This window comes from Myiozetetes cayanensis, unplaced genomic scaffold (genome assembly GCF_022539395.1).
Source record: "Myiozetetes cayanensis isolate MyiCay16 unplaced genomic scaffold, myiCay2020 scf47, whole genome shotgun sequence".
Classification (NCBI taxonomy): domain Eukaryota; kingdom Metazoa; phylum Chordata; class Aves; order Passeriformes; family Tyrannidae; genus Myiozetetes; species Myiozetetes cayanensis.
The window spans coordinates 300,715-328,554 of record NW_026087709.1 but is presented as its reverse complement, the minus strand read 5'-3'; the positions used below and the strand labels follow the sequence as shown (position 1 = coordinate 328,554).

The following is a 27,840-nucleotide window of genomic DNA, read 5'->3' as shown; positions in this document are numbered from 1 at the left end:
AATGCAGGTAATAAATCTCAAATAAAACTGTGACAACTCAATGGGCTCAATGGGCGCTTTGTTTTGGTTTTTTTCCCTTTTTTTTTGTTCTACTTGTTTTAACTTTTTTTCATTTTTTTTCCTGTTTTTTTTTTCTTTTTTTTTTTTTTTTTGCTGCTTAACTAAATGCAAATCCAGTTTTGCATGGACAAACCCGTTAACATCGTGACTTCTGGGTTTCCTTTCAAGAATAATCAACAAAATGGGAAAATAAAATCCATTTTGGGCTGCTTTGGAGAATACATGGATCCCAGCAGCGGGTTTTGTTTCTGTGTGTGCGTGTGTGTGTGCGTGTGTGTGGTTTATTTTGCTTGTTTGTCCTAAGTTGCATTGACTGATGTGGAACATGCAGTATCCACCTGCCCAAACAATAGAAAATCCTTTTTTTTTTTTTTCCTTTTTTTTTTTTTGTGTGTGTGTTTAAATGTTTGTTTACAGGGTCCTTTAAACAGGTGGTAGGTCACTGCTTTAGATGCAACGCTGTCACACAGTAAGCAGACTATGTTTGGTATAAGATCTTCAGGTAAGTGTCTCCACAGCTGTTCTGCATTGAGATTATTTCAGGAAGTTTGTAAACAATCTTTTTTTTTTTTTTTTTTTTTCCCCCACTTGCAAATATCGTTTAAATTTGTACAATTCTACTATTTTATTTATTTAATTCTGTTTTTGTTCTGTCTCAACACTTGGATTCCCTGGTGTCCTTTTGTCTCTTTGCCTTTTCTCGCCTCCCCTCCTCCGCCCGCTGCTGTTTCTCCTTCTCGGGTTTGGTGACGCTGTCGTAGGAGGGCAGGGACGCCGTGGACGGGGTTCCCTCCTTTTTCTCCCTGTTGGCTCCCCCGTTTTCCAGTTTGGTGGAGGCAGGCCTTCGGCTGATGAAGCCTCGTTGCGCCAAACGAGCCCTGTAAGCCCTCTGGATCACCACGGCCGACACCTCCTCCTGCTTGCGCCGCAGCGTCGTGGTGATGGGCTCGTAAGACACTTTGGAAGGGTTGGACGCCACGAACCTCTCCTCCATCTGCTGCCTCAGGATATCCAGCTCCCCGCTGTCCCCCAGGACGCGTTTGGTGAAGGCAAAGAGGATGTCCAAACAGTGGATCCTGTCCCCACTTACCATAGGCAGGTCCATGGCGATGAGTTCGATGGTGTTGGGCTTGGGGACGCGCAGCGGGTGCTCCAGGGCGTCGGCGAAGTCCGCCAGCTTGCTGTACTCGATGAACTGCGTGGCGTCGGGGTCGAACTTCTCCCAGATCTCGTAGAAGGTCTCGAAGTCGTCCTCGCTGAGCGGGTCCGCGCTCTCCTCCGTCGCCACGCTGAAGTTCTCCAGGATGATGGCGATGTACATGTTGACCACGATCAGGAAGGAGATGATGATGTAGCTCACAAAGAAAAATATCCCCACCGAAGGGTTCCCGCAGTCCCCCTTAAACTCGCTCCCCGGGTGCTCCTTGTCCAGGTCGCAGTCCGGGGGCCGGTTCAGGATGGGCAGCAGGAGCCCGTCCCAGCCGGCGGACGTGGTGACCTGGAACAAGCAGATCATGCTGTTGCCAAAGGTCTCAAAGTTGAACATGTCGTCGATGCCGGCCTCGTGCTTGACGTAGGCGAAGTTCGACATGCCGAAGATGGAGAAGATGAACATGACCAAGAAGAGCAGGAGGCCGATGTTGAACAAGGCGGGCAGGGACATCATTAAGGCAAAAAGCAGCGTGCGGATTCCTTTGGCTCCTTTGATCAATCGCAGGATGCGGCCGATGCGGGCCAGGCGGATGACTCGGAACAGGGTGGGGGACACGAAGTACTTCTCGATGATTTCAGCCAGGAACATTCCTAGACAGGAGGAGGGACAAGTGTGACAATGGAGACACAAAAAGCTGCAGCTCCCTCTGGGCCCGGTGAAGGACGGGGCATGGGGAGGGGTCTGTGATCAGGAGGCCTCACCTTCAGGCAGGTAACTCCTCACGAGGGGACATGGGAGGGCAAACATTGATCTCTACTCTGGTGACCAGTGACAGGACCCGAGGGAACACTGGAGCTGTGCCAGGGGAGGGTCAGGTTCTTCCCCAGAGGGTGGTTGGCATTGCCCAGGCTCCCCAGGGCAGTGGGCACAGCCCCAAGGCTGCCAGAGCTCCAGGAGTGCTTGGACAATGCTCTGAGGGACAGGGTGGGATTGCTGGGGTGTCTGTGCAGGGCCAGGATTAGACTGGATGATCCCTTTCCACTCAGGAGATGGTTCTAAGTCTTAGCTCTGGCTCCCTAACCAGCTCTCCCCTACACAGAGAGGGAGGAGGGCTCAGCTGCAGGGGATCCATCCCACCCAGAGAAGGATGGATGAGTTCCCTCCTGGGGATGTTTGCTCTCGGTGCCCAACCCTGCCCCAGGAGCCAGGCTATGGACTCTGCTTTGAAGGTGCTAAAAGTGTGTGAGATAAACCTGATTTCAAGCAGCAGAAAAGCTGGAGCTGAGTTTTAGGCTGCGGGACAGTCTGAAGGCTGTGGTTTGTCACTGAGCCTGTGTGCTCCCAAGCTTTACCCTGATTTATTTGTGAGGCTCTGCATATTTTGCAGAGTAGATGCTAAAAAGCCCAAAACCTGTTGGAGGAAACATTGATTCAACATTCAACCCAAGTCCCAACATCACATGCTGTGGCAGGAAGCCCCCCAGGGATATTTTCAGTGGTTACTGAGCATTACAACGTTCTGATGGGGGGAGTGAAACTTCTGTTTTTAAAGACAAGGAGAGCCACTGTTCAAGTGGTTTACTCCACATGGCTGCAAAGGAATTCCAGAACAGGGGGCAGGAGGCATCAGCCAGGACCTCGGGCTGCCAAAACCTACCCAAACCCGCCACGGCCTCTTCGCGAGGCCAAGAGAGAACCCCCGAAAACCCTGACAAAGCCACCTCCCCCCCTTCAAAGACCAGAACACATGCTCTGCCCTGCACACACCCAGACAGCCTGGCCCCCCCAGAGCTCTGGAGTGGCGTCACACTTACCCACGATGGACAGAATCACAACCACGAAGTCGAAAATGTTCCACCCGATGGTGAAATAATAGTGCCGCAAGGCGAACATCTTCAGCACACACTCACACGTGAAGAAGATGACAAACACGAAGTTGATCCAGTACAGGATGTCCTCCATCTGCTTGCTCTGCGTGTCTGTCTCCACCATCATGGTCACCATGTTGAGGCAGATGAGCATCATGATGACAATGTCGAAGGCTTGCTGGGTGACGAAGTCGAACACGGCTCCTTGGATGCGGTTCTGCGCCACGGGAGAGGCGAGGGACGGGGTTGGAAACACGGACCGTGGAACCACGGGGTGAAACTCACCCCATCCCACCCCCTGGCCACGGGTAGGGACACCCTCCACCCGACCAGGTTGCTCCAAAGTGGCCTCAGGCACCATCCCAGGGATGGGGCAGCCACAGCTTCTCCGGGCAACCTGTGCCAGGGCCCCCCCACCCTCACAGGGAGGAATTCCTTCCTAATCTATCATTAGGCAACAAGTTATTTCACTGTTGGTGGGAAGAGGGATGAGGACATTGTTTTGTCAGTATCTGATGAAGCTTTCGAGGCAAACCCTGCCCACAATTCAGTCTGTTTAGGGGAAAGGCAGGAAAATGCTACTATTTACACCCCAACTATTTACACCCCAATGCTACTATTCACACCCCTCCACCCTCTTTGCTGAGCCCAAAGGGAGGGTGAAGCACTTCCAGTCATGAGTCCAGGACAGTTAGAACAAAGGATGCTTTTGGAGCCAAAGCTCCTTTGAAATGTGCTCTGCAGGTTCCCCCCTCGGTTCCCTCCAAGGGACTCACCAGAGGTCGGGGAATGGGTTTCTGAGGCTTCTTTGAGCCCAGTTTTTTCATGGCATTATAGTACTTCTTTTGTTCCTCTGTCATGAAAATGTCTTGACCTCCAAAGTAAAGGGGCAAAAGGAAAACTGGTTACAATCAGCTCCTAGAGCAGAAAGGGTAAAGCCCAGCTCAGGCAGGAGGAGACCTGCCAGCTGGGAGGTGGGTGGGCAGCTATTCCAGACAGAAATAACTCCCACTAATGCCCAAGGTGGACTGATCTTCCCTTAAGAAGGAGTATTTTTCCCAGGAATGACCTGTTCTATGGCACTGTCCTCCTTCCCATCCCCTCTCCCCTCTGTGATAAACAGGTGTGAGGGCATTTACAGGATGCAAATCCGCAGCTTGACTTGGAAGAAAAGCAGCAGAGGAGAGACAAGACAGGAAGGCATCTTGCTCCCAGCCTCTATTTCAGTCAAGGCATAAAAACCCCCCAAAATGCAGGAAAATGTAGTCTGGGGAAAATGTCTAATGTGGCTGGGGTTTAAATCAAGCCTTGGGCTGCCTCTTGCACCCCTGATCCTGCTCAGCCAGTCCCACGGGGCTGGGCAGGGACTGGGGCACACAGAAAGGAGGTTTGTGCCCCAAAGTGACTTTATTCTGCAGAAAATCCCACCAGCCTGAAGACCCAGCACTCCCCCAGCAAACACAGACCACAGGGGACCACAAACAGCAAAGCAGCAAACACAGATCACTCATCTTTTTCTTCTGCTGGTTGAAGTTGTCGATGATGACACCAATGAACAAGTTCAGGGTGAAGAAGGAGCCGAAGATGATGAAGATAACAAAGTAGATGTACATGTAAATGTTGTCCTCGTACTTGGGTTGCTCTTCTTGCTGAAGGGGAGGTGAGAAGAGGAACAAGTGACATTTCAAAGACATCACACAACTACAGGCAAAATGAGACTGGTCGTGTTCCCAAGCTCTTTCTTTTGAAGATGTAACACCAAAAAGATCAGAAAAGATCTTTACACTGTCCTGACACAGCCACACTTGTTTCCAACCTGCATTCACTGCAGGACAAGAAAATCCATTTAAAAATATTTTCATACAAAATCAAGGGGGGGAGAAAAAAGAAAACAAGGAAATTATGGTATTTGCATGATTCCAGCAGGCCAGAGCCAGAAAAGTGCCTGAGGAACAACTCCAGCCCAGACACAATCCCAAACCTGGATTCACATTAACACTCCCATGCAGACATAAGGTTCATGGGGGATCTTCTGGTTAATCCCTCCCCACAGCTTAATGTGATGATTAAATCTATAATTGCATTATTTCCTTCACTGTATTTCTACTCCAGGAGGAGTAGAACAAAAAAAGAAGAACCTGCCCTTTTTGGGATTTCCTCGAGCATCTTTTAACTCATCAGAGCAACAGAGCAAATGAAAACAATCCCAGCATTAAAAACCTGCTACAAGCACAGCTCTGCAATTCTCACTCTTGATTTACCACAGCAGAAGAGCAGAGTGAAATAAGGGGAGGGGAGACTGGGGTCTTACCTTTCTGGAATCTACTGCTGCATACATGATGTCCATCCAGCCTTTGAATGTAGCCTGGCAAAGAAAACACACGTTCTCTGAGTCAGAATTCACCCAAAACACAAGAACAAGCCTGACCTGAGTCAGCTCAAGGACTCCCTGGCCCTCTTGATGGCCCTGCACAGTGAACTTTAACATTACTCAAAATTTCTCTTCTAATTGAAGTGAAATCAGTCGAGCTTGAAGGTCCATGGGAACCTCACGAGGTCCAACAAGGCCAATGCAAGCGGACAGACCTGGGGCCCCCTTGCTGTGCTGGGAGACCCAGACATTAGGAAAGAGAGGAAAGATAAAATGGCCCCTTTATTCCAGCCCCAAACCCGAGGGGGGTTGAGGGGCCCCTGTGTCTCACGGGGAGAGGGGAGCATTTGGAACGCATCAGGAGCAGTTTGCAGCCCCCAGTTAAGAGAACGGTGAAAGGCCAAACTCACAACTTGCAGGAGAGCCAGGTATCCTGCCCCAACGTTGTCAAAGTTAATTTTCACGTTCTTCCACCGGATCTCCGTGGAGTTGGGAGGCATCAGAGCTTCGCAGTCTGTCTTGTTGTTAACAACATCTATCTCAAAGCGGTGCTCAGCTGTTTCATTAAAGCAGTAATGATATTTCCCGGCAAACAGGTTAACCCCCATAATGCTGAAAATCAGCCAGAAGATAAGGCAGACCAACAAGACATTCATAATGGAAGGGATAGCGCCAACCAAGGCGTTGACAACCACCTGTGTTGGAAGGGGTGGGAAAAAGTTTCAGTATAAAACACGAGGCAGGAGACAGCGAGCATCAGTACAGCTGTTTTTGGGGGGGGAATAGAGGGGGTCGGGCCACTGACACGCCGGGGGGGCGGCTGCTCCGCACAGAAGTCGGCAGTGAACTTATTCCAAGCCTTGTGACCAATCCTGCTCCAAAGCCACCTGGGGAAGCTCTGTTTTCAGAATAAAACAGGCCAGGCTGTTGGACGGACGGAGTTCAGCTTTGGATCAGTTGTTCTTCGAGTTAAACAACAATTATTTCACGTTATTTTAGTCGCCCAAAGGTGGTGGGGGGGTGGGGGTGGGTGTGCTCAAACAAACAGGCTCCTAAGCTGGAATTTATTCAGAGCCAAGTGTGAGGACACTTTTGCTCGTGGATTCCATGGGTTTTATCAGCCAGTGGCCCCTCCTGTCATTCCCCACGTTCAAACAGGGCTGTTTTCACTCCGGAGCCTGATCCTGCTCCCACCCAGGGCCCGGAGCCGGGCGGGGGGGACAGGACCAAGCCCGGCATCGCTCTGGTCACACCGAGTAACACCGAGATCGTATCGTGACTAAGCAAGGCCAGTCATGTTGCCCCAGGCAGACAGCTGAGCATGCAGCTGAGACAGAAAAGCCATGTTCCTCCCTCCAAACAGCAGCAAACGTGGTGGGAGCGACGGCGGCTCCCCCCACCATCGCCTCATTTTAGCCTTTCCCAGTTTGGGAGCACCGTGTCCCTGAGCATCCCTGGCCACCACATGACCAAAGGCAAGCTCTGAGGCTTTTAATAGAGGTAGGTCAGCAGGATATTAAATCTTTTATTATGATCTCCTAATTTAGATTCCTTTAATAGACGGAGAGAGTCTAAACTGTTGTTACCCCTTCGCCTTAGTTTTGAAAGATGACTCAGCTGCACGGGGGGGTTTGGGAGTTCTCAGGTGGCACAGCTGGTCCTGGTCCCCTCTCTGCTCCTACAACACCCCTTTGCTGGATGCCACCACCACACAGAGTGAGTGCTGCAGCAAAGCCCTGTCCTCCTCACGGCAGTTCATGGAGAGGCTGGATGGGGCTTGGAGCAAAAATTGAAGACCACGGTGATCTAGAGAGTGATCCTCCCATTCCAGCTGTTAAATCATGTCAGGAGCTCATCACTGCACCCAGGGAGGGCTGAAGACACAGGTGAGAGTCCAGCCTTCGCTCTCAGTCTCCCTTCATCCCAACAGGATGTCCAGCTGCTGGACACCAACACCAGAGGGGCTTTTTTGGGTCAGATCCTCCCATCTGTACATTGCTTTATTCCAGTTCTCCCAGGAAGCAAGAAAAGGGTGAAATCCCCCTCAAACATGGTCACTTGACAGTTGTTTAAACTGACACAGCTTTCCAAGAGATGGGAGAGGAGGAACATGGCTTTTGTGTGCAGACTGACAAGAACACATGCACATCCCACAGCACCACTGTCAAAACTCCCTGACTGAGCCCAGAGCAGAGCAAGCTCCTGGAAATGCAGATTATAATGGAGGAGAGAAAAGCAAAGAACTCCAGTTTGGGTCTCCTTTACAAAGGCACTTCAGACCTCTGTCCTCTGGCTCAGAGGAACTGGCCTGGTTGGATGGGGCAGGGACATTTGCCTTCAGGTCAGAACAAAGGAAAAATAACTGGGTTTGGGTACCTGACAGGGCTAAGCTGTAACTACCAATTCTGCTGTGGTGAAAATCCCCCACTCTCAGGATGAGCATTTCCTGATGGTGCATCAGAAATCTCCTCTCCAGCACAGCTTAAAAATGGCTTTAATGTCCCCAGGTTCAGTGCTAGGCCTGTTCTTTGAGATCAAACCCTTGAGTGGGACCTGAACCCAGCCCAGCAAAAGCTCTGCCTCTGTGTCCAGGGAAAGTTTTCATCCTTTGTGCCATTATCATACAGTCAAGTTCAGAATTAAGGCAATGGCACGAAGAAATAACAGCAGGCTAAGGCCTCAGGGAAGAAACACTCCTCTTTGGGTTTGGACCTCCTGTATTTCTATCACTTCCTAGGGAATTTGAGGATTCCCTGCTCAGCTCACTCTGGATTTTGGGCTCAGTTACACTACAGCAAATCCAAAGATCAGAAGGATCCAGGTGGAATTGCTCCAATCAGACCCTGAAGTAAAACTGCAACTGCTCTTCCCTTCCCTTTCTATTTAAAATGCACAATTTCATCTCCTGTAATATCTCTGATTATGAGCTAACTGGGATTTAGCACAAAACCCCCATTAGTGTTCTAAGATCACCTGGGAAACCCATCAGTACAAAATACCCTTTACTTCATTTTTCTACTACATGATTTTTTTTTTTTTGCATGTTCATAGGAGACTATTTCAATCCCAATTGGGGGAAAAAAAAACCCCACCAAAATACAGAATATTAGTGGTAAAGCAGTGAGACACTGCAATAATTGACATCCCCAAGGGAGTGGTGCCAGTTCCAATTTGAGGAAAGCTTGTTAAGTTCAGTGCTTTGCTTGTGCTTCATTCTGGTTCCACAGTGACAGGACAGGGACCAAAAAGCATGGAAAAAGGGTGGGGGTGGAAAGGAAAAGCTTCACTACCAGACAAGGCTGCCAGTCGCCACCAGACTGGACCGAGAACAACAAGGTGCAACAAGAGGAATGAAACCAAAGTTTTCAACCAGCTGAGCTCCCCCCCAGTCCCTTCCTGCAGTGACCCACGAGAGGCAGCAGCTTTTTCCCCCGGCAGGTAAATTGCTTTTTTTGTCAAACCCCCTCAGCCAGAGTCTTTCAATCCAATTCCACCAGCAGCCAGCACTCGGAGGGGCCGGAGACCCCGAGGTGGTTCCAGTTCTGCTTCTTTGCACCTGGTGATTCTCCCTAGATCGGAAAAGTTCCAGCTGAGAAGCCCCTCGGATGCTCGAGGTCAAAGCCAGGCCAAATGAGAACAGCCAAGTGTCGACATCGGCTACGAAATGGCAGGTGGGTTGGGCCAGTAATTAATGTAATGAGGCAGCTTTATGCATCTCCCTTGGTTAGAGGGGAGGGTGCAGCGGTGGGCAGGGTGAGGGGACATCCACGTAGAGGTGATCGAGTCAGCAGCTGCATCGTGATTCTGTTTGGAATTTTCTTTCCACCAAGTTTTGATCAGTTCTAGCATGCTTTTAAAAAAGAACCGCTCCACGGGCATGCAGAAGGATCAGCTGCTAATGGAGTCTTACCCTCATCCCCTCAAATCGGGACAACGCTCTTAAAGGCCTCAAGGCTCTTAGTGTCCTAAGGGACTTTATGGCACCTAGTTCCGAGTAGCCCAGGGCATTAGCTATAAGGCTGACTAAAGAGACCTACACAGAAAACAGAAACAAAATAGAAACACAACAGAAACAAAACAAAAAAAAAAATAGAAGGAGAAAAAAAAAAAAAAAAAAAAAAAAAAAAAAAAAAAAAAAAAAAAAAAAAAAAAAAAAAAAAAAAAAAAAAAAGGTTCCAGACTGTTAGATTGGATCCCCTAACCCTGATTGCCCAGCCCAGGAGCCACCTGGGCCGCCCCAAATACCGAAGCCATGACACCAGCTGCCTACTTCACTTGACTGAACCGACCTGGAAGGAAATAATGAGGCTGAGAAAAGAACAGAGGGGAGAGATCAGTGAGAGAGAGGCAGAGACACACACGGAGAGGGGGCTGTTGGAAGGAAGAGCCCAAACGAGGACAAAAGCCTTACCCTCGCCCTGCACCGGCGGCGGCATCCCGGCGGCGCCCATGAAATTTAAGCCAGACAAATGTTAAAGGAACCTATGGGAAAGAATACAGATAAATACACTCACTGCACACCTGGGCCCAGCTCTCTCTGGTGAGCTCTCACACCTCAGCCACGAACTGAACAAACAGCTCCGGGAATCCCGAGCGCTGACCCCGCCACGCGCGGGGCCGGGGCCGCTCCGGCTCCTCCTGCCTGAGATCCCGGGGATGGGGCTGCTCTTCCTGCCTGTCACACACACCAGCTGTGCCCTCTGCCTGCCCCCAAGTCCCAGTGACCCTTGGCAGTGTCACAGTGACCCTGGGGAGTGTCCCCGAGGTGGGACGAGGGCGGATGTGCCCATTTTACACACGGGCAGCTGAACCAGCACACGGTTTCCAGATCCACTTCCCAACACTTTTCCAGCCACAAAGACAACCTGCTCAGCAGCCTGGAGCCAGATTTAGGCTCTGCAGGTGGGAATTATCAAGTATCCTTAAAGCCACCAAGTCCCAGGCGTGACTTGGCCACATGTAAATGGCTACAGACACCATCCAGCAGCTGCCACTGCTCCCATTTTTGCTGCTGTCACACAGATAAGAAACAGATATGCCCACCTTTTTCAAGGAATAAAAAGACATCAATCTAGAGCAACAAATAACAGGAAAACATGAGAACTCCTCCTGGAACAGGTTAGGGTTGAACTGCATTTTCAGAACAGGACACTTCCCAGGTACCAATGTTTTTCGGAAGGGATGTTTTTAGGATAACAACGTGAAATTAATTATAAGGATGATTCTTATTCCACACACATTCCAGGGAAATTTCAGAACCAGCTTTCTAATGCATAAACATATGGAAAAACTGAGATTTCATCATATTTGATGCATGTGCTTTTTCCACCTTCACATGAAAAGTGTCCCTGCTCTGGCAGGGACTTGGAATTAGATGATGTTGAAGGTCCCCTCCAACCCAAATCGTTCCACGATTCCATGATATGTGCCCCAAAAAATAAGTGGCTACAATACATGGCCACACAGCTCTCTGGTTTTTCCATCTGATTTTAAAATCCCACTGACAAAATCCATGCCCAGGAGTGTCCCAAAGGTCCCAGCAAAGACCCCAGGGGTGTCCCAAAGATTCTAACAAAGCCTTCTGGAGGAAAATCAGCCCTCTCAGAATGAGACTGAGCCCTCAGCAACGCTGCTAAGTTAAAATCCTGGACCAAAATCCAATGGATTTGGAGGTGTGGTCTATTTATAGCCTGTAAATATAACACTGGAATGCCCCATCCCTGGAAGTGTTCAAGGCTGGATGGAGCTCTGAGCAACATTCCGAGGGAAGACACAGCAGGCACGAGGTCGGACAAAGGGAATCCCAGATTGACTGGAAAGCAGAATCCTTCATTATTACCCCGAAAAAAAGTCTTCACAAACACACCCAGGAAGCTTTGGGGATGAGGAGGAGGGGGTTGGACAATGCTAGCAACCTGCAAAATAACATCCAAGAGCGTTGTTAGGGTGCAAAGGCTCATTCCCTGCTGTCCTGACTCACTCCAACCCCATCCATGCCATGTCCCAAAATTTTTTTGGGGAAAACCCGTCATTTAGCAGGCACAGGACACGAGGCATCACCAAGGCTTTATCAAGGGACATTTTGGCATCTCCAAGTCCCACTTCAGGCTCTTTGCAGGGACAAATGTGCAGCTCTCCTGCCTGAGACACCAGAAAGGTGAAAGGAATTCCTCCCAAAGCCCTGGGAATTCCGGATCCTTCTTCCCTCCCCGTGTTTTACCTGCCTGGGAAGTCCCTGACCTTTACTCCACCAGACACCTGGGAAGGAAATTAAGCTTGGACCACATCTGCCCATTAAACTGCACTTCATCCCCAACAGCTGGAATTGAATTTGTGCCTCATCTCCAGGCAGTGAGAGAGATCCAGAAAATAAAGACTCACAATGTGCAGATGGGTCCAAGGAAAGGTGTTACAGGGGATCAGAGAGGACTTTTTAGAAAAAAAAAAAAAAAAGCTATTTAAACTTTCAGTTTTCCACAGGAAACGTAGAGTTTGAGTCACTTCTGCCCCTGAATTCCAAGCATAGTTCCTCCACCTACTCAGGAATATTTCCAGAGTGATAATGGTGCTGAGCAGCAACTGAATCATACACAGAATGTTCCAAGGGAGAAGCTTGGAAAAACTGTGAATTCTTTTTTAAATTACTGGCTCTTGGGGGTTTTCACTACGGCCACTGATTCCCAGCCAGATATGCTGAAATGAAAGAATCCAAGCACTTGGGATTCCAAAGTTCCTGCTTTTGCAATTCTTTGGGCTCCAGTCCTGTTGAATTTCATAATTTCCTGCCACTCTGGACAGCACAAAATCCGTTTATTTTAAATTCCCTTCTGTGCTTCGGAGCCAAACCTATTGCTGAAACTTCCCTCTGTTGTCTTTCCTCTTCTAATTCTCAAAGTTATTCTCCCTTTTTTTTAACTCTCCCATTTATCCTCCCTCCCAAGGTGTCCTGCAGGGGAATTCCAGGGCTGATCTATCCCGACTGACCATGTCCCTCTCTTCTGCTGTGACCTCTTATCTGTCCTCCTGGTTTCATGTGGTCCTGCTTTCTCTTCCCTGGGCATGACATATTTTGAACAGAAGGAGGAGGAGGAGGATGATGATGATGGTGGGACTGGAGAGATTTCGCTGCCTCCTCACCCCCTTGTTGTTAATAACCCAGGGAAGTGGTTACAGAGAATGCCATTCCTCGGAATATCCCATCTGGTAACACCTCCCAGCAGCTCGACAGGTCTCCCAGAAATCCTATTTCCAGCTGAGCAGAAGAGCCAAGGGCTGGAAAACCTCGGGCTCTGCGGGGCAGAAATCCCCCAGTCTGCACCAGGAAACACCCAAAGGGCTCAAGGGGCCTTGATTTGCAAACTCACAGACATCTGGCACTGAATCCTCATTAAATCTGGGATTTGGTTAGGATGGATCTCGGCAGGAAACATTCCCCACCAGGGTTTTTTCCAAGCAGGAAGAAGGAGGAGAGGATACATACAGCCACAATGAGGAAATCCAGCCAGCACCAGGCGTTGGTGAAGAACTTCACAAATCCATAGGCACACCACTTGAGCAGCATCTCCAGGATGAAGATGTAGGTGAAGACCTTGTCTGCATATTCCAGGATGGTCCTGATGGTTTTCCTCTGCTCTATGTAAATATCCTCAAAAGCCTGGGGAACAACCAGGAGCTCGTGTCATTCTATGGGATTCACTCCATAGTCCAGTGTTGTTATCCAGAAGCTTATTCAAATGATGCTGAGTTAAATATGTATTATAAATATATATAAAATACATAAATCATACATAGTAAAATGAATTATGGTTCTTACACAGCGAATTTTATCTGCTCCAGTAGCTGAAATGCTGCAACACTAAACCAAAAAAGACCCCACAACCCCAAAAAAAGGAAATTCCCAGTCACAGGTTGGACTCGATGATCCTGGAGGGCTTTTCCCACCCCAGTGACTCTGGGATTTTGTGACTCTGTGACATGAGACTTTGATACAGGCTGACTTTGCCCCAGATCCTCCCATTTCTGGTCAAGCTATGACCAGAACCCAGATCTGCAGGTTTTTAAGGCTTTGTTCCTAATTTAAACTAAACTGAAGTCCTCAGTAGAGGTTTTTGTGCAGTACCCCGAAGGAGCTGGGCTGTTCTCCAGGTTGCTTTTCCCCCCCCAAATTTCCTGCACACAATTAGACACCCCTGGGCTCCACACCCTGTACTCACCAGAGCACCACTGCTCAGGAGGATCATAAAGATGATGAAAGTCTCAAACCAATTGTGCTCCACAATCAGGAAACAGGTTTTCCTCAGGGTCCACCACGACTTCCCCAGCCCTTCCTCGATGTTGACCTGGCAACACTTGCAGCGCTGCATGCACCCTGCAAAGGGGACAGGGCACACTGGGCTCAGGAACAGAACATTCTCACTCTCTGGGGAGCGCTCTGGATGCCACCACCACCAAACACGAGGAGTTCTGGTTCAAACTCCCGCCTCCTGGAGGGTTTTGGGATCGTCCCGCCGCTCCCGCGCCCGGGCACCCGAATTAACATCGCTCTGGGAACAGATCAGCTTGTTCTACTTGGTGAGGTCCAGGCACTTGAGGGGGACGAATGGAAAACTCGCTGACAAAATAACCTTGAACCATTTAAAGCATCTTTGCCATGGGAATACCTGTAACGGATCGGCTGCTGGAAGACATCGAGGTCAGAGGCAGGAGGGGAAAAGTACTCTGCTTCTGAGCACTCAAGGCACCAGCTGCACAAAAACCACCTTGTTCTGCTACAGGTCACCTGTGATTCTTTAGAAACTCCTCCCTGGGAGGGTGGGGAGGCCGTGGCACAGGGTGCCCAGAGCAGCTGTGGCTGCCCCGTCCCTGGAAGTGTCCAGGGCCAGGTTGGATGGGGCCTGGAACAACCCAGGACAGTGGAAGGTGTCCCTGCCCATGGCAGGGGGTGGAGTGGGATGATCTTTAAGGTCCCTTCCAAACCAAAGCAGTCTGTGGTTCCGTGATCTGCATCCTGGCAATGGCAACTGCATCTCCAAGGCCTTCTTCACTTTGCAAACTCCTCTAAATGAGTTCACCAGCACGTGAGGGAGGTCTCAAAATAAGCTGAGAGCCAGCCCTGAGCCAGGCTGGCTGAACCCTAAGGTGAGCTTACAGCAGATCAGCCCCCAGAGCAGCTCAGAGAGCTCTTCCCACCCCCAGAGCTCACCCTCTGTGAAACAGGCATCGGGGTCCAGGTACTCCTCCGGTGCCTCCACAGGGACTTCTTCCACCTCGGGCTTTATGTCAATGGTGCTGCCCTCAGAGGAGCTGGTGTCGTCGAGTTTCTGAGCACAAAACAAACCCCAACCCAGTCAACAATCAGTTCCCAGCCAATAATGGATCTTCACGGCGGTTCAGCCACACTTTGCTCACCACATTTCCTGGGATGAGAGTTGTTTCCTCGCTTCCCTCCTTGAGGTCCTGACCCACCTTACATTAACGGGACAGACAGGACTAAGTACTGATATGATGAAAGGTGTCCCTGCCCACGGCAGGGGGTTGGAACCAGGTGATCTTTAAGGCCCTGCCCCACCCAGGCCATTCTGCGATTCTATTATTCTATATATTTTACGAGTATCCGTGGCTTCCCACAGAGCCACTCGCACAAGGAACTTCTGCCTCGAGTACAAAGACACCGCCATAAGACAAAGAGAAACTCTGTGCTGGAACCACCCAGTTCTCCCTCCCATCTGTCCCTCACAGCAGCTCAAACCACCTGAGTGAACTTCCAGCCCCACACCTCACACCCCACACCCCACACCCACCTCTTTGCTGCCATCGGGGTCCGTGTCGCTGCTGAAATCTTCCGTGTTGAGGTTCTCGAAGTCCGACTCCCCCACGGCGATGGGGACCCGCACGGTGAGGTTGGGGTTGTTGATGAAGGACATGTGGTCCTCGTCGATGATGTACTTCTCCACGCTGCTGCCGATGCCGCTCGTGGTGCCGTTGCCGTTCTTCTGGAAGTCGATGTCCCTGTTGATGTCGGCGCCCGTGTGGTTGGCGATGCAGTTCACCTTCTTGTCGTACAGCTCGTCCAAGGGCTTCACCTCGTCCGCCTCCCTCTGCTTGAAGTGGGTGTGCATGAACTCCCGCACCTTCGCCTTGATCCAGGCGATGCCCTTCTTGATGCGGATCACCGCGATCTGCAGGTTGTTCATCTCCCCGTCGTCGTCCGTGGCTGCCAGGTTGTCTGCGCTGAAGGAGCTCAGCAGCAAGGCCAAGAACAGGTTCAGCACCTGGAAGGGAAGAGGTGATGCTGGGCTGGCACACGGGGGTGTATTCCCAAAGGAGCCACGTCCTGCCGATGCCGCAGAGCTTTGTCTCCAAACGCCCCCAGGGAGGAGCTCTGGTGTCCCACAGACCTACTGAGGTGCCCAGGGCTCAAGGAACGAGACCCTGATCCTGCAGCTCAGCCCCTGAACAGGGGACCCCAGAGCAGCACAGGGCTCTGGGGGGGTCCCAGGGGTGTGCTGCAGGTACAGGAGCCCCTGACATGGAGCCCCTTGCAGGCTCCAGACTGCAGATGTCAGAGAGGGACTGATGGAGCAGCCATCACCCAAAGGATTTAAATTCAGCCTTAGTGGTTTAGACCCATCCCTGGCTCCAAAAAAAAAAAAAAAAGGGCCAAATCTTGGCATTCCGAGTGATCCCTCCCGGCTCTATTTCCTTGCCCACATCTGGTGACAATCCTCAGCACCTCCTTTGCCAGAACCCCTTGGCAAGACAGGTCCTCCCAGGGAGAGCTCCCACCACCGCTTTCAAGGCTTGCAACCGCTCATGTGACTTCACTCTTGCTCACATTTTTCCTCCACAGACTTTTCCTCATAAAAGCTGAAGGCCAGAAGGAATCTAGATCTAGTCCAGCCTCCCACACAACGGGCCGTGCAGCTTCACAGCCCATTCCTGCACACGACAGCTCCTCATGACTGAGCCGGTGGGCAGGTTTCAGAAGACACTTCCAACCTCACGTTAACGCTTCAGGGCCTTCCCCTGAGCACCAAATTATTTCATTTCCCGGCAATTAAAACACCGGGCTTTGCTCCTTTTAAGCTTCTTTCACGCCCTGGGCCAGGGGTGGTTCTGCCCCCTTCGGCTGAGGGTTTGTTGTTTGAAATGCTTGGGTGTTTAATTTGTGGGCAGCTGTTTAAGGCCCTCACCAAGCAGAGAATATTGTGCTACCAAAGCCCACAGGACTGTTCACAGCCAAGGGCCATGAAGGACCCCGAGAGAGCAGGAACAGACTCACAAACCACCAATCCCTCGTCCTGTGGTCTCCCCGAGCTCTACCCCACCCCGAGGCCACCAAGAAAGCCCATCAGTAACCATTTACTGACCACCAAATTTCCGATGACCATGACCATCATGAAGACAATCAAGCACATGGCCTGTCCTGCCACTTCCATACAATCCCACATGGTCTCAATCCATTCCCCACACAACACACGGAAGACAATAAGGAAGGAGTGGAAGAAATCGTTCATGTGCCAGCGGGGTAGCTCACACTCCGTACTGATCTTGCAGACACACTCCTTGTAGTTTTTGCCGAAGAGCTGCATCCCCACCACGGCGAAGATGAACACGATGATGGCCAACACCAAGGTCAGGTTCCCCAGGGCACCCACTGAGTTACCGATGATTTTTATCAGCATGTTCAGAGTGGGCCAGGACTTGGCCAGTTTGAAGACTCTCAGCTACAAAAAAAGAAAAAAAAAAAAAAAGCAAATGACACTGAGTTTCATCTTAAAAAAATGAAGAAATTCAGGCAGAACTCCCTAAACAACAACCATCTTGTCTCTTATGAAAGAGTGGGAGCAGGGAATGTTTAATCTCTCTTGAAATTTGGGCTTGTGGATTCTGCACTTAAAGTCATCCCATACACACTGATCCTCCTTCCCCAAGGAAAAGTCACCCTTCCCTGCCCAAAGCTGTTAGTCAGAGCTTGGAAAGGGAAGTTGTAAGGTAAGAAGAGACCACAAAAATGGCACCATTTCATTGCTGTCCTCCCCAAACCCAGGAAAAAAGTGGATTTTCCCTTTTCTCATGCAAACAGGAAACATTTCTCATGTAAAGGGGCAGGGTCAGGTTGGATCTCAGCAAAAGGTTCTTCCCCCAGAGGGTGGTTGGGCACTGAACAGGCTCCCCAGGGCAGTGGGCACAGCCCCAAAGCTGTCAGAGCTCCAGGAGTGTTTGGACAACACTCTGAAGGACAGGGTGGCATTGTTGAGGTGCCTGTGCAGGGCCAGGACTGGACTGGATGATCCCTGTGGGTCCCTTCCAACTCAGGATATTCCATGATTCTGGGATTTTAAGCTTTCTAGCAGTTCCATGACAGTAACACTGAAAAAGAGCTGGAATGTGGAATACCAATCGGAATGATCGCAGCACGGAAAGTCCTTCCACATCCGCCAGACTCAGCTCCATTAAACTGAAGGAGACAATAAACCCATCAAAGATGTTCCAGCCTTCCTGGAAATAATAGTAGGGATCCATGGCAATGAGCTTCAGGAACATTTCTGCTGTGAAAATCCCCGTGAAAACCTGGAGTGGGGAGGAGAGGCAGACAAAGAACAGGCAAAGAGTGGTTTTAGTCAGTTGTTTGATCCTCAGGCTAAATCTTGACGCTGCAATTTGTTCTAAGTTTAAGCCTGCACCAACAGGCTCTGCATCCCAGCAGGAGCAGATCCTCAGGGGGGGTATTTCCCACCACTCCCTTACCAGATTTCCTACGGAGAGGACGTGCTCAAACTGGGGGGTCATGGGGTGGTGCTCCATGGCCATGAACAGCGTGTTCAGCACGATGCAGATGGTGATGGCCAGGTCAACAAAAGGATCCATGACAATCAGGTTCACGATCTCCTTCAGCTTCATCCAGTACGGGTGGCATTCCCAGATCAGGAACGTGTTGGCAAACTTGTACCAGCAAGGGGGACACTTCCTCTGGGACTCTTCCAGCTCTGTGGGTACAAAGCAAAACAGAGTTTAGGTTTCACCTCTGAGGCTGAAGACAAAGGGTTACAAAGCCACGAACCTCAGGACCACGGCCACGACAGAAGAGTTGGGTCAAGTGTTGGGACACCAGGAGGAATTTTTCATGGAAAGGATGCCCAGGGAGGTGGTGGAGTCCCCACCCCTGGCTGGGGGACGAGGTGGGGATGGGCCACAGGTTGGACTCCATGGTTCTGGAGGGGTTTTCCAGCCTCAGGGGTTCTGGGATTCCATAATTTTATGATCCTACCGAGTTTCTGTCCCTGCACCAGAGCTCCACTACCCCTGCCCCAGGTCACCAGAGCTGCAGCTCTAGCCCTGTGCTCCACCTGAGCTTTAGGATTCAATGCAAATTACCCCAAATGGAGGGCTATATTTAACTCAGAACCGATCAAGGTAAAACAGTTGAAACCAAAGTTACAGATTCTCAGCTGCCTTTGGTGCCAGTTTTTAAATAACTGAGATGAATTCTGTGCTGAACACGGCCCTGCTCTAAAAGAGGAAAGAGATGACATAATGCTGCAAAGGATTTTCAGCAGGAATAACCTGATTAAGACAAACCACAGCCATTTACAGAAATCAAACAGGATGCTGTGTCCATTTTTTTTATTTTTATTTTTTTTGTACACTGCCTTATTTCAAGTGCTTGGGGAGGGGGGGATGGAAAAAAAAAACCAAACCAAACTGAGGAGTTCCCCCCTCTGTTTGTTGATGTGCTGTGGTTCCAGTCAGGCTGTGCAGCTGCAAATGCTCAACTTTTATTTTTCACGGGTAGAGGGAAAGGACCACTGTGCTCTCCTCCCCATTGGTTCTCTGGTTGCTTAGTATTTAGTTGCCTTGGAATTTGGGAAGTTAAAAGGAGGCCCGTGGCTCTGGAGCCCGTGGGCGGCTGCGCAGGAGGGAAGCGGCAGCAGAACCCTGCTCTGTTTCTAAGTATACTTAGTTTTCATACAGTTTTATTGCAGGAGACAGCAGGAATTTGAGATCATCAACCTCATGTGGCTGCTGCTCAGAAATTCTTGCTGGCTCCTGCATAACATATTTGGAAGTCTCATCTCCGTGTGCTGCCCATTCCAGAATTCCCATCATCCAGCAGCCCCTTTCCCTTCTGACAGCTGTCACACTGCAGCTCTCAGTGTGGCTCCAACCCTTTTCTCCCAGGGACTGTAGCAAAGGAGGGTCTCTCCAGCCCCTGGGAGATGGCACAGGGCAGATCACCTGGACCAGCTGTTTTCTTACCCCTCTGATCTGTGCGTTCTCACTACTGTAAAGTTACGGCTCTGTTCCTGTGGGAAGCCATTCCCCCTTGTCCTGCCACTCCAGGCTCTTGTCCCAAGTCCCTCTCCAGCTCTCCTGGAGCCACTTTAGGTCTCCCTGGAGCCCCCAAACCACACCTACCCTCAACGAGGGTGTTGGTCAGCCCGGTCATGACGCTGTTGGTGCGATCCTTCCTTCCGTAGGACGCGTTCACCTGGTCCATGGAGACCAAGAGAGACCCACCAGGTTTCTTCCTGATTTCAATCTCAGTAGTGCCCTGCAAAATTCAGATGGTGATTAACACAAACTCTTGAATCTGCCCAGAGTTTTTACACACCCTCAGCCCAGAAAGGTGGCACTTGTTCCCTATTTCCATATTCTGTATTGTCTATATTCTGCATTTCTCTATTTCCTGTTGTCCTTCCCACTTTCCTAGAGTGTCTAAGTGATCAAACCAGAACTCAAGGCTCTGTTTCTGCTGGACCAGTGCTTTGCAGCCTTAGACAAATTAAGGATTATGTTTCAAAGGACATTTCCAAATGTTCTCTAAAGAACTGCTGTAGCACAACATAATTTACTCTCTGTGCTCCAGCCAACCTCTTTCACCAACCCGCTGGTCAGAGGTGAACTCCACCCCAGCCTCACCTGAGCCACCCCAATCAATAAGGTTTGTAATTTAACAGTGTCAACATTCATTTCAAAATCTGCATCTGAAACTCAGGCTGAAAGAAGCTCGGCCCCATCACGGAGAACTCGTGGGGATTCCTCCCACTCCAGCCCACGATGCAGCTGATTTTCTAACACAGCAGGGATGTGAAATCCCTCGTCATTCCACCCTGGGAAGGATCACCCTGCTCCCCTCGAGGCAGAGCTGGCACCTCGGTTTCCCTTTCCAGGATTGCTCTGGAAATGCCCAGAAAATCCTGGGTACTGAGAGAGAACTGAGTTTTTATTCTCCCCATGCAGAGGCAATAAAATAACTGCTAATTAATAGTTTCTCTCCACACATGCACCATGCAGATTTTACTGCTCCCACCACATCCAGGCTGTGTTAGAAAAGAGGATGAAATACTGAAGCAAAACTCTGTATTAATGTGTTAGCAAGGGTAGAACAAAACCAGGTAGCAACTGATGCTTAACAGAACTAATTAAGATCAAACAGGTTGCAAAAATTCAAATAATTTAAAAAATAGCTTGGAATTTATAGGCACAGTAACCAGATTTCCCCAGAAACAACTGGCTCAGGTCTCTCTCCAGCGATGTTGTTTCAATCAAATCCAGATTCATCTGTGCCCCACTAAGTGATATTCTATTTCTGGAGCTTTGTTTCTCTCCTGCATTCTGAAATGTTGATCCACCAGAAGGTTTCTCAACACCAATTCATTCAGCTAATCACAAAAAGCCACAGCCAAGGAGAACTCAACAATTAAAAAAGAGTAGTTTGAAGAACCCTTATTTTACCAACAGCCCTCCTTGCAAAATTCAGTGAGAGGGAAAAAGATTGTTTGGATTTCCCTTTAATCCTCCAATATTTTATCTCGCTGTGGAGAATATTCACAGCACCCTCTGTGAACTGGGCTGGTTTTCCCACTCCTGTGCTTTGAACAGCTCCACTGTGAACCGCCCCAACAACACACCGAGGCTCCTGCTATTATTAGTCCTTTAATTAAGGACTCAATTCCAAGCCTTCTTCCTCCAGGGAAGCTGGAGGGGGTGGGTTGCTGATGGGAAGGAAGGAAAGGGGCAGTGGAAGGTGTTGGTGAGGATGGACAGGACTGCCCGTGGATGGACAGGCTGACCCATCCTGCTGGGACTGGGATCCATTCCAGGGGGAAGAGGAGGAGGAAGAGGAGAAAAAGAAAGAGGAAGGAGAAGAGGAATGGAAGGGGAAGAGGAAAAAGAGAATGAAGGGGAGGAAGAAGAGGAGAAAGAGAAAGAGGAAGGAGAAGAGGAATGGAAGGGGAAGAGGAGAATGAAAGGGAGGAAGAAGAGGAGGAAGAGGAAGAAGAGGAGAAGAAGGAGGAGGAGAAGGGAAAGTAGAAGGAAGAGGAGAAGAGGAAAAAAAGGAAGAGAAGAGGAAGAGGAGGAATGGGAGGAGATCCCCCCCAGGTGCTCTGAGCTCGGGCACCTCCTCCCGCCGTGCTCCGCCCCGTCCCCTCTCACCTCGGGCAGGATGCGGCCCCCGGGCATGCTGGAGGGGGGCCCCCCGATGAGGGACACGACGCCGTTGCAGTCCACGGTGCTGTTCCTCTTGACGTTGCGGCGCAGGGCGGGGAAGATGCGGGAGGAGCGGCTGCCCTGGCTGTAGCCGCTGTAGCCGCTGTAGCTGCTGCGCCGGTCGCGGCCCCGGATGGGGATGAACAGCGAGTCCCTCCTGCCCTCGCTCTCCTCCACCGTGCTGTGCTCGTCGTCCGCAAACTCGTTCTCCGAGCCCGGGTCGCGGAAACGGCCCCTGTAGCTGAAGATGCTGCTCCTGCTGTTGTGGCGGGAGAGGAACGGGGAGCCCGGGATGCTGAGGAGAGACTGGGGGGGAAAGGAAGGACAGTGAGCCGGGGCTGCTGCGCTGCTGTCACAGAATCATACCGTGGTTTGAGGTGGAAGGGGCCATAAAGTTCACCCCATCCTTCCCCTTCCACGGGCAGGGACACCTTCCACCAGCCCAGGCTGCTCCAACCTGGAATGGGACACTTGCTTCTCTGGGCAACCTGTGCCAGGGTCTCCCCACCCTCACAGGGAGGAATTCCTTCCCAATATCCCACCCAGCCCTGCCCTCTGGCAGTGGGAAGCCATTCCCCCTCATCCTGGCGCTCCAGGCCCTTGTGAACAGTCTCACTCCATGTGCTTCCCTCCCCTCTCCAGGTCTGCCCAGACCATCACCCCTCGCTCCTTGGCTGCACTGTGAGAGCTGCTCCTTCCTGGCTCAGTGAAGGAATTAACTGGCTGGATTCCCTTCTCTCAGGAACAATTCCTGCTGGGGAAAGTGTGCGTGTGAGGGCTGTAAACCCAGGCCCAAAGTGTCCTCCTGATCTGCTGTGAGCAGATCCTGGCATGTGCTAACCAGGATCCAAACTGGAACACTACCCTGACCTCCAGCAAGCACAAACACCAGTGAAGGAATCCAAAACTACCTGGTTCATGATGGAAAACTTCCTTCCCAGCCTGTTATCCGGCAGCCTGAACGCTTTCCTCCTCATGCCATCCTCGGATTCCGACTTGAACACCTTCTCAGTGTCACACTTCTCGTCTCCCTCCGACAGCTCCTTGTCCTTCCGCTTTTTCCTCCTGTTCCGACGCTCCTTGGCGCTCTTGGAACTGAGCTTGGAAATCTCTGAGGAGCTCCTGGACATCCTCCCCCCACCATCATCTTCCACAGCTTCTTCAGAGACTGTCCCGGCCGAGGTGACCATGGCAGCAGCCTGAGGGTGGAGGCAAGAGAAGGGAAAATAAATCACATCTTTCCACGATTAATGCTCCATTTTCTGCTCTGAGAAAAGAGTTTGGCTCAGTGAGCACAAGTCTTTGGGGCAGGACTGAGGGGTTTATTCTCTCTCTTGGAAGGAACTTGCAGCCAGGATTTGTTAAATCCTCCCTCACAGGGAGGAATTTCTTCCTTCCTTTCTCACCTGTGCCTCTTCCTGCTGCTTTTTCAGCTGCTCCAACATGGCCTTGAATTCTGCCTCCTTCTGCTCCGCCTCCTCCAGCGTGGCCTGGTTCTGCTCCTCGTAGGCCATGGCCACCACAGCCAGGATCAGGTTCACCAGGTAGAAGGACCCCACGAAGATCACCAGCACAAAGAAGATCATGTAGGTTTTTCCTGCCGCTCGTAAGGTCTGGGAGTGGCAAATAAAGGCAGAGGGATGAGAAGAAGGGACAGGGAGGCGATTCCAGGGTGACACACGATGCACGAGCCAGCCCCTTGACCTGAATGTTTCTGAGGAAATCCAGCAGTGCTGAGTATTTCCAGCTCAGCACTTCCCCTGCAGAGCACTGGGAAGCTGCAGACTGAACACAAAAGGGGACATCCCCCTTCCTCTCCTGAGGGAACAGCCAAGGGATGCAAACTGAAAGGGGTTCAGGGGTACAGAGTGAAACCCACAGCTCAGGGTCCCTCAAAACAAACCAAAGCGAGGAAAAAGCCATTTCCTCGAGTCCCCAAACCCCCCTCAGGTCACAGGGAACATCTGAGCCCTCCAAAGGGCCTGAGCACCTCCTGTGAGCACAGCCGAGCTCCCCCCAGCTCCCGCAGCTCAGGCTCCTCCAGAATTAATTCACAGCTCAGCTGGACCCACCAGCCCTTCTGGACTCCAAGCCCAACACCTGCTGCCAGGTGACGTCCCCTTCCCCCTCAAACCCAGCACCTCACTGTGCAGCTCCTCCTTTAGACAAAGGGAACAAAACAAAGCTGCTCCCCTTTCCCTTCCCCGTTCCATCCCCGAATCCTCGTGGTGTGCGAGGCAGGAGCGAGGCATTTACTCACTAATTGATACAAGTTTTCCCAGAAGTCCTGAGTCATAAGGCGAAATAAAGCCAGGAAGGCCCAGCTGAAGGTGTCGAAGCTCGTGTAGCCGTAGTTGGGGTTCCGTCCCGCCTTCATGCACGTGTATCCCTCTGGACATTGGCTGGGGAGGGACAACAGCCAGGTCAGGGCGCGGGGAGGGGACAAAGAGGCACCAGCTTTGGCCAAAAGGGCCTTTAGAGCTGAAGGCCGGGGTGAAAAAACAACTGGAGGCAACAGCACAGGGCAAGTTCCCATTTCTGAGCCTCCACCCGCCCTCCCCTGAGGATCCCCAAGGTTGGATTCAGAGGGAGACGATGCCACTGGCACCACCTGCCCCCTGAGGCGATGTGGAAAACCCTCTGCACTAGCAGTGGATTCACAGGCAGAGGCAGAAATTTGAAAGCTGGTGAAATAACAGCAGAACCAACAAAGGAAGAGACAGGGGATATTCCAAGGGCTTTGGAATATCCAAATTTAGCCAGCAATGGAGCTCAGCACTCACCCTGCATCCGAGCTGTTACCACAGAGCAGAGGATCCGAGGCACCAGGAATGATGTAAAAATTTGCTGAAGAGGATGGAAATGTAGAGATTACAGGCAAAGAAGTGAGGAGTTTGAAGATTTAACAGACTACAGCACCATAAAACCCTTCACTTGAGAGCCCCCCAAATCCCCTGCTGAGAAATTTATTGGTAAAAATAAATTGTGGACAAAATACTCAGCTCAGAGAGCACAGCCAAACTCTTCAAAAGGGTGAACCCCTCTAGAAACACCCTAACAGGTGTTCTAGGAAGCTGAAAATTCTCTGAGCACGGGGGGTTTTCGCTGCACAAAGGGACACAAACCACGCTGGAAATCGTGGGCACCTCCCTGAGCCGGAGGAGGAGGAGGTTTTGGGGAGCCCCAGTGCAGAAACACCTACACATGTTGTTGGTGTATTCCTCCCAGTCGAAGCCCCTGGAGCCGTTATCCAGGAAGGTCTCGTTCACATTAATTGGCCAAATCACACACTTGTTCCTCAAATTGCCCATGAACAGCTGGAGCCCAATGAGGGCAAAGACACTGAGGCAGAAAACTGTCAGGATCATCACATCCGACAGCTTCTTCACGGACTGGATGAGGGCACCCACGATGGTCTTCAAGCCTGCGGAGAGGGAAAGGAGACTGGAAATCACCCCTGCAGGGGGAAACCACAGCTGCCAATCCCACACCATACAGCACCTTCTAACACCTCTACGGTGGGAAAGGTCCTGGCTACAGACTGGGGGGGCTCCTGGGACCCACCACGTGTGTGGGGTTGGGTTTTCCAGCTGGCACAAAAGCGGGATGGAGGAACCGGCTCAGGGGTTTGGTGGGGAACGAGCAGCGGGCAGAACAAACCCAAAGCCCAGCGTTTGTCCCTGAGAACGCCTGAGCTCCGCAGCCAGGCTGAGAGATGTGCTCAGGAATCGCTGCCCTGCACACAAAGGGTGTGTCAAACAGGGATTTTAAACTTGGGATTTGCTGCCACAAACCCCTCATGGGCACGGCCGGCCGGGTTCGAGCTGGGGCTCGCTGGCACAGGCTGCAACAGCTCACAGAGATCAAACACCTCTAAACTCTCCCATCCTGGGGTTCTCCTGCTCATCTAAACTGTCCCAGCACTTCCCTTCCCCTGTGGGAGCTGAATTTCCCATTTGGATGGTGGGGGTTGTTACAGCCAGGGCAGGATTTAAAGCAACAAGGAATTAGGGCCCTTTAATCAGCCTTTCTACTGCTTGGAAGGATAATTCTATACCTTACAAATGAGCAGGGAAGGGAGGAAGGAGGAAAGAAAACATAAATCACAAATCCAGCTGGATTTGGGGTCAGTCAGATCCAAGGCTCTGGCTGAGGCCACACAAATATCCCACAATAAATCCCTGACCACAATCCTTGGTCCCTTCCACCCTTCCCTTTCTGCACCACCAGAGGTTTGAGCCATGTCAGGAACACAAAGATTCATAAATACAATTACAGATACATTCCTTACAGAGGAATCATGTTCAAAATGTCATTTCGCTTCCATCACCCCAACTTTCCCTGGATGCCAAAGCCCTGCCCCGACCCAGAGCAGGTTCTTGCTGTTAGTTCTGGCAGACACATCAGCCCCATGCTCACCCCACAGCTCTGCTCATGCACCCACAGGCACCAGCCCTCGGGTTCCTGGTTGGGATGCTGCTCCTTCACAGGAGGGCAGGAAAAGGGGGGTTTGGGACCAGGATATAAAACTGGCAGCAGGAGAGTTCTGGCAACAAACCAGGAGCACTCCAAAAAAACACAACTCCAGCGACAGCAGATCCGGGTTCTCCTGGCTCCTGTGTAATGCAGGGGTGACAGGGGTGTGTCCCCACGAGGCATCAGACAATTCAGTGCAAGGACTCAAGGGCCAACAGTGAAAATCCCTTGAAACTACCGCATGGGTTCAGCACAGGGTTAAAATTCCCATTCCATGTGCTGAAGCAGAAGGGGAATCCCTTCAGATTTTGATATTCCGTGTATTCTGAAAATCCCTTTCTCCCTGTGAAATGACAGCAGTAAAACCCACAAAGAGCACTTCATGCCTTCACATTAAATAACCCAAAAGGCCAATTACCCAAATGCTTTACATTCCTCCTGTTGTTAGTCCCAAAATCGGGGTGTGGGGGGGGTGTGGGCGAGGTTTGTGCTGTGGAACCAGCCTGGACAATCCTCCCCCAGAAAGGGACACAATACCCAGGGGGTTTGGCACTTCCAGGTGTGCTCAGTGTCCCCAACACCCAAACGAGGGTCCCCTCGGCTGCAGGTGGCAAATCACCCTTTCAATTAAATCAAAACAGGCAGCAGATCGTGCCCTGAGCAGCGACTGTGCTGAGCTTAGCAGGGCTCGGTCCCACCCCCCTCGCTGCCATCGGAATTCAGTTCCATCAGTTTGGAGTTCTGTGGAGGGAACGATCCAGAACTGAGCTGTCCTGCTCCCTTCCACAGGCAGACAAGGCAGCCACACAGTCAGGAACCTGCTCCTTGAAGCTGCACCATCTCCACTCAGAACACAGAACACAGGCAAAACTGGTTTCAACGGGGATGTTTCTCTCTGAGCAAGGCAGGTACCACCTGGAGCAGGCTGAGGGAACCTCAGCTGCACCTCAGACCTGCCCAGGGCACTGCCAGCAGCAATTCCCAGGGATCTTTGCTCTTCAATATCCCCAAACATTAAGGGAGGCTCAGCAGGAACATCACCCCAGTGTGTTCTCATTGGGTGCAAGGGAAGCAGGTGCCACATCAGAGCATCACCATCATCATCATCATCATCATCATCATCATCATCATCATGCACAACAGGCAGGTGCAGCTGATGGGGTTGGCAGTCTGGGATGGGCCCTACAAATCCACAGGCTCTTCCCTGGCAGCCTGAGAAAGCAGAGCCACCGTTCCATTGCCAGGGAACAGACTCCAAAGGACCTGGAGAGCAGTTGAGGGGTTATTATTTCGGGTGCCTGCCCCTGAGACAGGCTGAGCACCTGAAAACCTGCTGATTCCTGCGAGAGCTGAGCCTGGAGCCCGACCTTAAAATTAGGGGCCCTTTTGAGAAACCACCTGCACGAGGCTTTCCTGCA

The 27,840-nt window shown here is 51.0% G+C and overlaps 1 protein-coding gene across 2 annotated transcripts in view; it reads right to left on the bottom strand.

The window, feature by feature from the left end:
- Positions 1-315: 315 nt before the first annotated feature.
- The window catches only part of SCN8A (sodium voltage-gated channel alpha subunit 8), a 46,661-nt gene continuing 19,136 nt past the window's right edge, over positions 316-27,840 (bottom strand). For both annotated transcript variants that reach the window (XM_050331031.1, XM_050331032.1), the window contains exons 7-27: positions 25,149-25,370; positions 24,730-24,793; positions 24,207-24,348; positions 23,353-23,559; positions 22,858-23,145; positions 21,893-22,252; positions 19,871-20,006; positions 18,203-18,441; positions 17,852-18,025; positions 16,822-17,178; positions 15,253-15,723; positions 14,655-14,772; positions 13,666-13,820; positions 12,933-13,106; positions 9,363-9,485; positions 5,863-6,147; positions 5,393-5,446; positions 4,593-4,730; positions 3,858-3,962; positions 3,028-3,298; positions 316-1,863 (exon numbers count right to left, since the gene is read on the bottom strand). In XM_050331031.1, the coding sequence (XP_050186988.1) occupies positions 716-1,863; positions 3,028-3,298; positions 3,858-3,962; positions 4,593-4,730; positions 5,393-5,446; positions 5,863-6,147; positions 9,363-9,485; positions 12,933-13,106; positions 13,666-13,820; positions 14,655-14,772; positions 15,253-15,723; positions 16,822-17,178; positions 17,852-18,025; positions 18,203-18,441; positions 19,871-20,006; positions 21,893-22,252; positions 22,858-23,145; positions 23,353-23,559; positions 24,207-24,348; positions 24,730-24,793; positions 25,149-25,370 (5,231 nt within the window). In that variant the 3' untranslated portion in view covers positions 316-715. The remainder of the gene's footprint in view (positions 1,864-3,027; positions 3,299-3,857; positions 3,963-4,592; positions 4,731-5,392; positions 5,447-5,862; positions 6,148-9,362; positions 9,486-12,932; positions 13,107-13,665; positions 13,821-14,654; positions 14,773-15,252; positions 15,724-16,821; positions 17,179-17,851; positions 18,026-18,202; positions 18,442-19,870; positions 20,007-21,892; positions 22,253-22,857; positions 23,146-23,352; positions 23,560-24,206; positions 24,349-24,729; positions 24,794-25,148; positions 25,371-27,840) is intronic.